This window comes from Macaca fascicularis, chromosome 10, assembly GCF_037993035.2.
Source record: "Macaca fascicularis isolate 582-1 chromosome 10, T2T-MFA8v1.1".
Lineage (NCBI taxonomy): Eukaryota > Metazoa > Chordata > Mammalia > Primates > Cercopithecidae > Macaca > Macaca fascicularis.
Window position 1 is genome coordinate 6,696,871 of NC_088384.1, and position 13,059 is coordinate 6,709,929.

The 13,059-nt window shown below is 51.6% G+C and overlaps 1 protein-coding gene across 6 annotated transcripts in view; it reads left to right on the forward strand.

Annotated features, from left to right (window-relative positions):
• The window catches only part of PHF21B (PHD finger protein 21B), a 134,276-nt gene extending 128,046 nt beyond the window's left edge, over nt 1-6,230 (forward strand). For 5 of the 6 annotated variants that reach the window (XR_012418639.1, XR_012418640.1, XM_045363461.3 and 2 more), the window contains 3 exons: nt 1,306-1,381; nt 1,715-1,818; nt 4,084-6,230. Coding sequence is in view for 3 of the 6 variants with exons in the window: in XM_045363461.3 (XP_045219396.2) it covers nt 1,306-1,381; nt 1,715-1,818; nt 4,084-4,302 (399 nt within the window). In the remaining 3 variants the exon portion in view is untranslated. The other variant, XR_012418641.1, reaches the window with a different exon arrangement.
• The last annotated feature ends 6,829 nt before the right edge of the window (nt 6,231-13,059 follow it).

Below are 13,059 nucleotides of genomic sequence, written 5' to 3' on the forward strand. Positions count from 1 at the left end.
CCCTGAGTGTGGTGGGTGGCAGGTGGTGGCAGTGCTGGGCTTCAAGTGTGCCTTCCACAGATGCAGGACTTGTGTGGTCATAGGGAGTTACCTTTCTCTCTTTTTCTTTTTCTTTTTTTTTTTTTTTTTTGAGATGGAGTTTCAGTCTTGTCGCCCAGGCTGGAGTGCAATGGCACGATCTCAGCTCACTGCAACCTCCGCCTCCTGGTTCAAGCGATTCTCCTTCCTCAGCCTTCCAAGTAGCTATAATTACAGGCAGGAGCCACCACGCCCGGCTAATTTTTTGTATTTTTAGTAGAGACAGGGTTTCACCATGTTGGCCAGGCTGGTCTCAAACTCCTGACCTCAGGTGATCTGTCCACCTTGACCTCCCAAAGTGCTGGGACTACAGGCATGAGCCACCGCGCCCGGCCCGGGAGTTTTAATACTTTATTTCAAAAAGTATTAACCATTGTGAGTTCCCATCGTCCTTGGTTCTGTGGGGGTCAAGGGCAGTGGATGTGGTGGGCAGGTGCTGCTGTCGGGCTGTTCCCTGTGGGGGCTGCCTACCCATCCTTTTTTTTTTTTTTTTTGGTAGACAGGGTCTTGCTCTGTTGCCCAGGCTAGAGTACAGGAGCACGAGCACAGCTCACTGCAGTCTTGACCTTCGGGGCTCAGTCAGTCTTCCCACCTCAGCCTCCTGAGGAGCTGGGACCACAGGTACACACCACCATGACCAGCTAGTTTTTAAATTTTTTATAGAGGTTGGGTCTCACTTTGTTGCCCAGGCTGATCTTGAATTCCTGGGTTCAAGCAATCCTCCCACCTTGGCCTCCTAAACTGCTGGGATTAATGACTAGCTTTTTTTTTTTTTTTTTTGTGCCTCTTCTTGCTTTTTTCTTTTCTTTTTGGTCACAACTTTTTGAGGGCATGTGGAGAGGGAACAGGATTCTGTTCCCCACTTCAGCACAGTGTAGGGGGGCATCGAGTCTCCCCATTTGTCCCTGGCGTGCCTGGGGCCGCTGCCTTCAGCTCTTCTGGATGTGGGAGAAAGACAAGTGATCATTCATTCGAGTATTTGAGCCGCTGCCAGGGCCCTGGTGATGAGCAGGAGGAGAGGCCCAGAACGTTCCTGCTTCATGGAGCTGATCTTATCGTGTAGCCCCTGTAAGCCGGGCCATGAGGCAGGTGCAGCTCCAGCTCCTGGTCTCGGGTGAGGACCCTGGGGCCCAGGGCGTGCCCTCTCAGGGTTACACAGCCAGGGTGTGGCCAGTCCCAGCAGGTCCCGGGCCTGTCCACTTTTTCATTTCCCCATCTGCTCCCCAGGCCTTAAAGAAAGACGAGGGTGTGCCCTGGACTGGGATGTTGGCCATCGTGCACTCTTATGTCACCCACAAGACAGGTGAGGCATCCTTGAGGAGTGGGAAAGGGTCCCTGCTCCCCCTCCTCCCCCACCCAGGCCTCTGGGCTCACCTTGTCCTGTGGGAGGACGGGTAGGTCCATTCCCTTCTGGGCCAGAGCACTGAAAAGTGGGACCCTGGGACCGATCCTGTGTCTGGGGCAAGTATGGCCAGGGGAGAGTGGCTCCAGGTCCTGTGCAGTTGACCACAGCCACTGGCTCCTTCAGGGGGATGACCTAGGCCTTGGTTCCATCCCTTCTGCCCCTCCCATTTACTCTACGGCCCAGCCACTCCTTACCTGCTCCTATCTGGCGACTTGGCCTTCTCTTTTCTAGTCAAAGAAGAGGAGAAGCAGAAGCTGCTACAACGAGGCAGTGAGCTGCAGAATGAGCACCAGCAGCTGGAGGAGCGGGACCGGAGGCTGGCGTCAGCAGTGCAGGTGTGCCCCGGGGCCTGGGGGAGGCTGACCTCAGTCCTGCAGGTGTGCCCCGGGGCCTGGGGGAGGCTGACCTCAGTCCTGCAGGTGTGCCCCGGGGCCTGGGGGAGGCTGACCTCAGTCCTGCAGGTGTGCCCCGGGGCCTGGGGGAGGCTGACCTCAGCCCTGCAGGTGTGCCCCGGGGCCTGGGGGAGGCTGACCTCAGCCCTGCAGGTGTGCCCTGGGGCCTGGGGGAGGCTGACCTCAGCCCTGCAGGTGTGCCCCAGGTCTGGGGGACAGGCAGATGTGTCCTTAGAACCACAGGTGTAGGTCCAGGCTGGCTTCAGTGCCAGTGTGCACCAGGGAATTCTGGGGGACAGGCAGATGTGTCCTTGGAGCCACAGGTGTAGGTCCAGAGCTTCACTGTTCACCTGTAAGGCCCAGGAAGAAGACAGAGTCACCAAGGATCCCCCAGCAAGCCAGTACGTGGAGAAGGCAGCGCTGTGGCTCATTCAACAGATACTTACCAAGCGATCGATAGCACGCTGGCTGTGCCCCTGCTCAGGCCCCTTGGCAGGGTCCTGACTCTGAATCTGTTTTCTCTTGTGTAAAGTGAACATAATTCCTCCTCCATAGGATGGAGATAGACAAGATAATGAAGATGATGGTTGTGGTGGTGGTGATGATGGTGATGGCAGTCATGGGGATGGTGGTGATAGTGGTGATGGGAATATGATGGTGGTTGTGGCGGTGGTGATGGTGCTGATCACAGTGATGGTGATAGTGGTGATGTGATAATGGTGATGGTGATGGTGATGATGGTGATATGGTGATGGTGGTAATGATGATGGTGCTGATCACAGTGATGGTGGTGGTGATGGTGGTGATGGTTGTAATGATGAGGATGGTGGTTGTGGTGGTGATGGTGGTGATGGTGCCGATCACAGTGATGGTGATAGTGGTGGTGATGATGGTGGTAATGGTGGTGATGGTGGTAATGATGATGGTGCTGATCACAGTGATGGTGGTGGTGGTGATGGTGATGGTTGTAATGATGGTGATGGTGGTGATGATGGTGATGGTGATGGTGCTGACCACTGTGATGCTAATGGTGGTGATGATAATGGTGATCATGGTGGTGATGGTGCTAACCAGTGTGATGCTAATGGTGGTGGTGATGATCATGGTGATCATGGTGGTGGTGGTGGTGATGGTGATGGTTGTAATGAAGATGGTGATGATGGTGGCGATGATGCAGACCACAGTGATGGTAGTGATGATTATGGTGATGGTGGTGATGGTGATAATGGTGATCGTGGTGATGGTGGTGGTGGTGGTGGTGGTGATGGTGATGGTTGTAATGATGATGGTGGTGATGATGCAGACCACAGTGATGGTGATGGTGGTGATGATAATAGTGATTATGGTGATAGTGGTGGTGGTGGTGATGGTGATGGTTGTAATGATGGTGGTGATGGTGGCGATGATGCAGACCACAGTGATGGTGATGGTGGTGATAATGGTGATTATGGTGGTGATTATGGTGGTAGTGCTGATGGTGCTGATCACGGTGGTGGTGGTGGTGGTGATAATGGTGATCATGGTGATAGTGATAGTGGTAATGATCACAGTGATGGTGATGATAATGGTGGTGATGATATGTTAGAGGATGGTGATGGTAATGGGCCCTGGGGAAGCTCTTTAAATGCAGTGTCTCATTTAATCCTCTCTATAACGCTATGAAGAGGCTTTGTGATTGTCCCTATAATCATTTTAGAAACCATCTTGGGGAGGTTATTTGCCCAAGCAGTATTTGACCCAGAGTAGATGGATGTGGGACTCTAGGCATCAGTCCTTACTGCTTTTCCTTGTTGTGGTGGCACGTAGAGAGATTGGAAAAGACCACACAGCACAGCGGGCAAGAGGAAGAGCAGAAGGGCGGCCGGGAAGTGAAAGGTCTCCGAGGCTGCTGCAGGTTGGCCAGCAGGAGGAGGAGGAAGAGTGTGGGCAGCTAGCAAGGAGGAGGAGGTCACATCACAGCCATGGGGAGGACGTTCCCAGGCAGAGGCACACTTTTTCTAGCCCTAAGTTCCAAAACAAGCATCGTCTCCTGTGGGTCTGGCTGCTCTTTAATTGCATTTGTACCACTGCCTGGCTTTTGTGAAAGCCTCAGCCTGGTTTCTTGCAGGCATTTGCAGTGGAGGGGAGAGGGGCCCAGACGGTGGCTGCCGCAGGATGGCTGTAGAGCCAAATGCTAAGACCCTTTCCCCTGACCTTCTGCCCCAACAGAAATGCCTGGAGTTGAAGACAAGCCTGCTGGCCCGCCAGAGGGGCACCCAGTCATCCCTGGACCGCCTGCGGGCCCTCCTGAGACTGATACAGGGCGAGCAGCTGTTCCAGGTCACCATGGCGACCACTAGCCCCGCCCCACTGCTGGCCGGGCCCTGGACCAAGCCCTCAGTGGCAGCCACACACCCCACCCTCCAGCACCCCCAGGGCCACAACTGACCCCGAGGGACCAGTCTTCACACCCACGGAAAGTTATTGGGACCCTGCTTACCCAGCCTGGGGGTTCTGTCGGCCTTAATTCATAAACACTATGAATTTCCGACAAAAATTAACCAGACAGAGGAGAGGAGGGAGAAAGAGCTGGGGGAGAGGCCTAGAGCCAAGACCAGGTGGGGGTGCGGCCCTGTGCCCTCCACACTCACAGGAGGTACCTAGGAGCCAGGTGGGAGTACGACAGGCTGTGGCACACAGCCCCACCCCCGGCCACCTCAGGGCTGCCTGGGCCTCCGGCTTCCAGGCCCTGCTCTCCACGGCCTCCCTCTGGCCCACTGGAGGGGCAGGCTGAGGCTGTGGAGGGGACAAGCGCACCGCCCAGCATGCAGTCCCCGCTGAGGGCACCGCCTCTTGGTGTCCTGTGGGAGGGGAGCTGAGAACACACGGACTAGCTGAGTGGTAGAGGTAGTTGGGACGAGAAGCAGGGTAGCGGATCTAGGTAGTTTCCCGATGCCCCACACTCCTAGGAGGTCCACCTGGGGTGGGCGGGCGGGCCTGGGGCACCCCGTCGCCTTTGCAGAACCGCCTGGGCCCCTTTCTGTCAGTATTATTAGGGTTACGAATTGCAGCTGTTTAACTTGAAAGACATTGTCAGAGGTGAGCGTGTCTGGGCGCCGGGACGCTGCAGTGATCCCCGCCAGGGCCTCTGCCCTTCCTGCTCCGTCTTCGGGGCCCTGGAGGCTGCCTCCTTCCTTTTGCCAATCTCTTGGACTCAGTTGCCGTTGATGCATTTTTCTCATGGAGTTTCTGGGCAGGGTGGATCTGCAACCCTGTTGGGGAGGGCATTTGGCAGGTTTTCTCTTTGGGGTTGAATCATTCAACTTAATGACTGAAGCCTTTTCTTGTCTTATTTGGAAGAGCCGATAAGTATTCCACTCCTCCCTTCTTGCCAGTGCAGACACTATGCCAAAAAATAACTTCACACTTTTGTATGGCGTTTTTATTGTGAGACATTTAATGTGAATGGCGGGGGAACTCTGGCTGACTTCCTTTTCTGCTTCTAGTAGTCTCTGCTTCAAGGTACACATGGGAACACCTCCCCTCGGAAAGCCCGGCCAAGCTGGAAGATCCAGCAGGTTTTTTAAGAGCCGGGTGGAGGATTGGGGAGGAAAGAAAGGGCGGTGGGCTCAGGAGGTTCCGACCTTCGGGGACCAGACTTGCTGCCAAGGGCTTCTGCATCCAGGGTGGGCAGTGCCAGCCTGTCACCCTCGCCCGATTCCCACGTCCCGATCCTGAGGGACTTAGCACAACAGGACAAGCGTCCAGGAGCCACGGGCTCCCACCCCGAGCATATCACATGGTGCCGAATTGCACTGAACACGCGTGTGTGCGTCGCACGCGGCCACGACCACAGACACGCACGCACACACGCAGAGGTGCAGAGCGAGGAGGCCGGCAAATCCCGCAGCTGCCACGGTCCCTCCTGTCATTCTCACGACTCCGGGAGAAACTGTGCCGTATGATACAGATCTATTTTAATACACTTAACACTGGGTGAACAAGATTTTTATATTCTTTTATTGATGAACAAAGCGAACCGTGTGAGGCACACGTCTTCTATATTGGCTACTCTGTGCCAAGTATGCATTACCGCGTGGCTTGCGATGTCCATGTCTTCAGCTTCCTTTTCTGTTGGTTTGGTTTTCTTCGCAGATGGATTGAGTTAAATGTTTTAGCAACGTCATGGGAGGATATAAAAGGTTGGACCCGGGAGGGGTAGCTGCCAATGTGTCTTGAGATTGTTAGTTTTTTTTTTTTTGGACCGAGGAGGACCGTCCAGTGGGTAGTGAGGATAGAGAAAAAGTGTTTGTCTTAAATACGCCAATGTAGTTTTCCTTCTTTCCAATGCATTAAAGTCGATCGATGATTTCAAAGCCCTGTGGTTTTGGTGTCCTTGCCTTGCGGAGAGGCCCCTGGGAGTGCCCGGGGCAGCCAGGTGGGCATTGGAGAGGTTGGAAATCAGGGTCCTCTCCCACCCCAAAGAGGGAGGGATGGAGGGGGGGAAATAGGAGAGAGCTCGGTGCCCTCCACTCGCTCACCCCCATTCCCAGCTCTCAGAGACGGCGGGTGACCGTTTAGGGCTGGGATTGAGGGTGGAAAGCCTCAGAAACGCAGCAGGCCTGTCACTGAGCCCAAGGTGGTGCCCTCTGCGCCCTCATGGGTTCCTGCCTCTCGGCCTGGCAGCATCGCCGCTGTCTCTCTCCCCCAGCAGTGGATACACGCGCTCCTGCAGCCACGCTGAGCTTACACCTTGCCCTACGGAGGAAACCGGGGAATCAGCCCCCCTGAGTCCTAGCTCCTGGCATTGCACAGGGCGGGGCTCTGATTGAACCAGTGGGTCAGGGCTGACCCCTGGGCAGTCAGCTGTGGCCAGAGGCTGTTGTCTGATGCCAAAGTGGGGTCCAGTGATCCAGGGGACAGAGAGGTGGAGGGCGTGTGGGGCTGCCACATGGTCCCACTTCATGGCTTACCCTGGGGAGAATAGTTTGCGGGGAGGGGAGCAGGTTTCAAGTTAACTCTGCCTGAGTCCTCCTGGGGGCCGCTCAAAAGACCACACTCAGCGTCCAAGGCCTCTTGGATCCTTTTCAATCCGGCTCCCCACCCCTTTGCTCCTCTGGAACACCAGGTCGGTAGTGACCTCCCATGGCCAGATCCACGGGGTGCTCCCGGTCATCACCCAGACCTCTCGGAACCTGGGGACACATTGGCCACACCCCCTGCCAAAGGAGGCTCCCGGGACCTCACTCCCACTGGTGTGGCTGCTCCCGGGTCTCTGCTCCAGACTTGCTCCTCTTCTACCTAATCACCGAAGGCCCAGGCCCAGGTCTGTGCTCTGATCTCCCGTGGCCGGCCTCACCTGCCCCTGGCTTCTATCTGTACCCCCAGACTCCCTGCACAGCTGCGGCTGTCTCAAGCTCCACAGTCTCCACCAGGCCAGTCCCTCCACCTCCCCATCTCAGAGGAGCTTCAGGCTGCTGGGGCCGGCACCCTGGGAGTCACCCTTGGCTCTTCTCTCCCACCCTGCATACCTGGTCCTTGGCAAATCCATCAGCTCCGCCCTCAGGACGAAAGCAGGATGGGACAAGTCTCACCGCCCACCCCAACATCACCTTGGTCCCAGCCCCATGATCTCCCCTGGGTTCCTGCAGCCGCCGCCCACCCGCTCTCTCCCCCTGACCCGCTGCAGTCTCTTCTCAAGCCAGCAACAAGTGTGATGGCGACACTGTTAAAACCTTGTCATCCGGGCGCCTGTAATCCCAGCTACTCGGGAGGCTGAGGCAGGAGAATTGTTTGAAACTGGAAGGCGGAGGTTGCAATGAGCCAAGATCGCATCACTGCGCTCCAGCCTGGGTGAAAGAGCTAAACTCCGTCTAAAAAACAAACCAACCAACCCCCCCTGCTGCCCTGCGTCTCGTTCAGCAAAAGCTAAAGGCCTCACCCTACTCACCTTACTTGTGTCTCCAGGGCCACAGGCCCCGCTTGCTCTGGCCTCTGGTTTATGCCCTGCTCCTCTCCTCCTTGCCTCCTCGCTTGCTCCCACCGTGGGACCTTTGCACATGCTGTGCCCTCTGCCTCAGCCATCTCCCTGGCTGGCTCCCTGAAGACCTGACCCTGAGCACCGCCCCCTCTCAGTGCTGCCTTCCCGGGCCCTTCCCCAGGACTCTGGCATTGCCTGTCCTCCTGCCTGCTGTTTGGTTCCTCGGGCTTCCACAGCCTGCCGTGTGCACCCCTGTCGGTTTTTGTCTGCCTGCTCAGGAAGACAGGGAGTTCGGTTGGTTTTCTTTCCAAACCCCAGCATCTAGAAGTGCCTGGCAAACAGTTGGCACCCAGCATAGATTTTGGAGAGACAGAGCTGCCAGGCCTTGGGGCTGTGCCATCCTGGTTCAGGGCCCTCCCCTGGGGAGTCCCTTAGGCTACCCCAACTGCCAGGTGAGGCTGGGCGGGCAGATGAGAAAACAGAGACCAGGAAAGCGATGGAATTGCCTGAGATCCTGCGGGTTCTGAGTGGGTGTGCCCGGACTCCACTCGATCCTTGTCCTCCAATCCCACGCGATTCCACCACAGCCTCACTCCCAGCCAGGGACGGGGCTTGGGCGGCTCCTGTGACCTCCAGCTCCCGGACCATGCAGGGGATTCCCTCCAAAGCACCCCTCACTGCCCTGCCCCTCTACTTCAGCAACAGCGGCTCCCTCCCTCCCTCCCTCCCTCCCAGGGACAGCTCTGCCATTAGAAGGGGGCTCCCACGATGTGCAGACATCTGCCGCTCGTAGTTCAGCACACCCCACCCTACAGCACCCAGGGGACCCTGCGCTGGGGCAACCCTCAGTTTGGGATAGTGGTCACTCCAGAACCCCCACTCCCAGCTCCATCTGATACAGCCCCTGGAGAGCAGGGTGCCCAGCTCAGGGTGGGCTGGCTGTCCAGGGCAGGCCATCAGCATGGAAGGAAGCTTCTCTTTGGCAGATCCGAAGGGCCAGCATCCCTGCGCTGCTGCTTGGGGGCCATTGTTAAGTAGGGGACGAGGGTTGCTTGAGCACAAACACAGGGACACTGCGATGGCTGAGCTGATCAACGAGACGGTGGCCAAGTGACTCATGAGCAGGTAGCTGGACGGAGGGACGCTTCCTATCCAGGGTGGGACCCTGCTTACGAATTGTTTATTTCTGGAATTTTCCATTTAATATTTTTGGACTATAGTTGACCATGAGTAACTGAAACTGCAGATAAGTGGGGATTACTGCATAAGGGTCATTGTACTGGGGGTTAGGACTTCAACCCTGGGGCACACGACTTAACCCTGCTATGGTTTGAATGTGTCTCCTCCAAAATCCAGGTGTTGCTTGTGTGATAGTATTAGGCGGCAGGGCCTTGACAAGGTGATAGACCCTGAGGGCGCCTGCCTCGTGAATGGGATTGGTGCCCTTATAAGAGGGGCTTGAGCAAGGTATTTCATCTCTCTCCCCTTCTGCCTCTGGCTGTGTGAGGAGGACACAGCGCTCCTCCCCTCCAGGGGAACCGTTGGAAGCAGAGAGCAGCCCTCACCACACAGCCGACCTATGGTGCCTTCATCTTGGACTTCCCAGCCTCCAGAACTGTGAGAAAATCCGTTTCTATCCTGTGTAAATTGCCCAGTCTGTGGTTTTTTGTTGTTGTTGTTGTTTGTTTGTGTTTTGAGACAGAGTCTCACTCTGTTGCCCAGGGTGGAGTACAGTGGCACGATCTTGGCTCACTGCAACCTCCACCTCCCAGGTTCAAGCGATTCTCCTGCCTCAGCTGCCTGAGTAGCTGGGATGACAGGCGCTCGCCACCATGCCAGGCTAATTTTTGTATTTTTAGTAGAGACGGGGTTTTGCCATGTTGGCCAGGCTGGTCTTGAACTCCCGACCTCAGGTGATCTGCCCACCTCGGTCTCCCAAAGTGCTGGGATTACAGGCGTGAGCCGCTGTGCCCAGCCTTAGTCTGTGGTATTTTGTTATAGCAGCAGAAACTGACTAAGACAAACCCATCATAGACAGCTTTCCTTGGGTTGCCTGAAACCTGCTTCCCTGTGGCTTCTGCTCTCTGGAGCCATCTGGAGCTGCCCTGTTTGCCTCCTCTGCCCCTCTAGGGGCACATGGCCCATGATGGTACAATATGAGTACCACATCTCCCAGTCAAGTTGATTTGTTAATGAACAGGCTACATGACCCAAGCCATGCCAGCAAGAGGCCTCTCCAGGAATTGTACCACTTCCCTCATGAAAGAATCATCTAGCACTGAAGAAAGGCCCATGTGAGCCTTAAGTACCTGGGAGCCCGCTTATTGGTGTTTTCAAACCTTATTAATTATTGAAAGCCTCTGCTTGCCCACCCACCAGCGTTGGTACCTGCAACCCACCAGGGTGTTTTCTACTTGCGAGTGACTGTGGACCAGCCCAGCCCAGCCAGCTCAGCACACCTCAGCACCCAGAGGGCTTGCAGCTGCTCCTTCTCCAAAGAGGTCTGAGTCTCAGCCTGGGGATGGGCTTCCCCTTCCAAATTGTTCCTCCCCAGGATACTTTCGTGTAGCCTGAGGGTACTCTTTAGAGATCAGTTTCTACCCTAGTAGTTATTGCCCTGTTATAGCTACTGATGGTTTACACCGAACGTTCCCTTTTCAAATTATTGTGTGGTTTCTGTTTCCTGAGTGAACTGTGACTGATACACCTTACATCCTGAAACCTTGCCACATCCTCTTATTAGTTCTAGTAGTTGTTTTGTAAACCCCGTAATGCTTTCCATCTAAACAATTATGTCATCTGCAAGTAGAGTCAGTTTTACTTCCCTCTTTCGAGTCTTTATGCCTATTAGTTTTCTTGCCATATTGCAATAGTCAGGATCTCCAATACGGCGTTGAATGGAAGAGGTGAGACTGGGCACCCTTGTCTTGTTTCTGATTTTATAAGGAGAACGTTTCAATCATTTGACCATTAAGTACATGAATTCATAGATAGAAAGTCCCTGCTTAGTTTGCTTTGAGTTTTTAAAAATCACAAATGGTTTTAAAATTTTGTCAAACACTTATATTCATTTTTAAAACAATATGGGTATCTCCTGTATTCTGGAAATACGATGACTTATATTGATTTTCAAATGTTAAACCAACCTTGAATTATTCAAATAAACTTGGTCACTGTATAGTATCCTTTTTCATATTGCTTTATTTGATTTGCTAATATTTAAGTATTTTCATATTTATATTTATGAGGGATATTGACCTATAGACTTCTTTGCAATATCATCATCATATTATGATATTAAATAAGTTGAAATGTTCTATTTTCTGAAAGAAGATCTTTTTATTTGTTAGAATTCACCAGTGAAGCCATTTGTGTCAAGAGTTTTACATACGAGAAGGTTTTTTTCTATTTAAAATTTTCAACATATTTAATATACAGGGCTATTCAGATACTCAGTTTCAGGTAAGTTTAATTATTCAAGGAGTTTGTTGTCTTGCTGTTTATAATATTTTCTTATTTTACTATCTGTAGACTCTAAAGTGATAATTTTTCTTCTTAATTTCTGATTTATTTTGATCTATCTAGCTATGTGTTCATGAATTCTGTTTATCTTTTCAAAGAGCTAATTTTTGGCTTTGTTAATTTTCTCTATTGTTTGTTTTATTGTTGTTACTTATTTCTGTTATTTCTTTCCTTCTACTTATGTGGGTTTACTTTGATACATAAATTTTGTTTTCTTAATAATGACTAGTCACTAGTTGTTGATTTTAGAATTTTCTTTTCTTTTTCTTTTTTCCTAATATAAGCATTTAGATTTCCCTCCAGGTACTGTTTTAACTGTTCCACAAATGTTGACATATCGCATTAGCATATATTCAAATTAATTTGGATTTGAATTCAGATTGTTTTCTCACATCCATTATGATATCTTCTTTGACATGTGAATTATTTAGAAGTGTGGTTTATTTTTCTTTTTTAAAAAAAGAAAAAAAGAAACCTAGATATCACTTATTTTTATTTTCAATTTTATTTCATTATAGGCTTCACATGATTTCAATTCCTTTAAATTTATTGAGACTTGTTTTATATTCCAGAACGTGGTCAGTATTTCATGACTGTAGCGTGTGCACTTTGAAAAAAATATGTATTCTTCTGTTGTTGGCAGTAACGTTATATAAATATCAATCAGGTCAAGGTGGTTGATAGTTGTTCAGATTACCTGTGACTTGACTTTCTGTCAAGTTGATCTTTCATTGTTGGCTATAACATTATATAAATATCAGTCAGGTCAAGGTGGTTGATAGTTGTTCAGATTACCTGTGACTTTACTTGCTGTCAAATTGATCTTTCCGTTGATGAGAGAGGGGTGCTAAAGTCTCCAACTATGATTATGAAATGTCTATCTTTCTAATTCTGTTGTGTTTTTTTTTTCTTCCTGTATTTGAAGTTCTATATACTAGGTGCATTTACATTTGATAGTTAACATCTTCTGAATAAACTGACCGTTGTATCACTATCAGAAGACCCTCTCTAACTGATGATACTTTTTGTCTTGAAGTTTATCTTATCTAAGGTTAATACAGACACCCCACACTCCTGATGCCTACTGTGTGCATGGCGTATCTTTTTGTATTCATGTACCTTCAACCTGTCTTTGTATTTAAAGTGAATGTAGTTCGTTCTTGCTTTTATATCCGTTTTGACATCTGCCCCTTAATTTTGGAGTTTAGTCCACTAATATTAGAGATAATTATTGATGCAGTTGGTAACTTTATTATTTGTCTCCTGTTTGTCCCATTTGGTTTCTTGTTCCACTGTTTATCTTATCTTGGCTTTTGACTTTTTTTGGTTTAAGTTTTTGTTTGTTTGAGACAGAGTCTTGCTCTATCGCCAGGCTGGAGTGCAGTGGCACAGTCTCAGCTCACTGCAACCTCTGCCTCCTAGGTTCAAGCGATTCTCCCGCCTCAGCCTCACGAGTAGCTGGGACTACAGGCGTGCGCCACCACGCCCGGCTAATTTTTGTATTTTTAGTAGAGATGGGGTTTCACCATGTTGGCCAGGATGGTCTCGATCTCTTGACCTCGTGATCCACCAGCCTTGGCTACAGGCGTGAGCCACTGCGCCCAACCTAAAAAGTTTTTTTAATATTTCACTTTTGGCCGGGCGCGGTGGCTCAAGCCTGTAATCCCAGCACTTTGGGAGGCCGAGGCGGGCGGATCACAAGG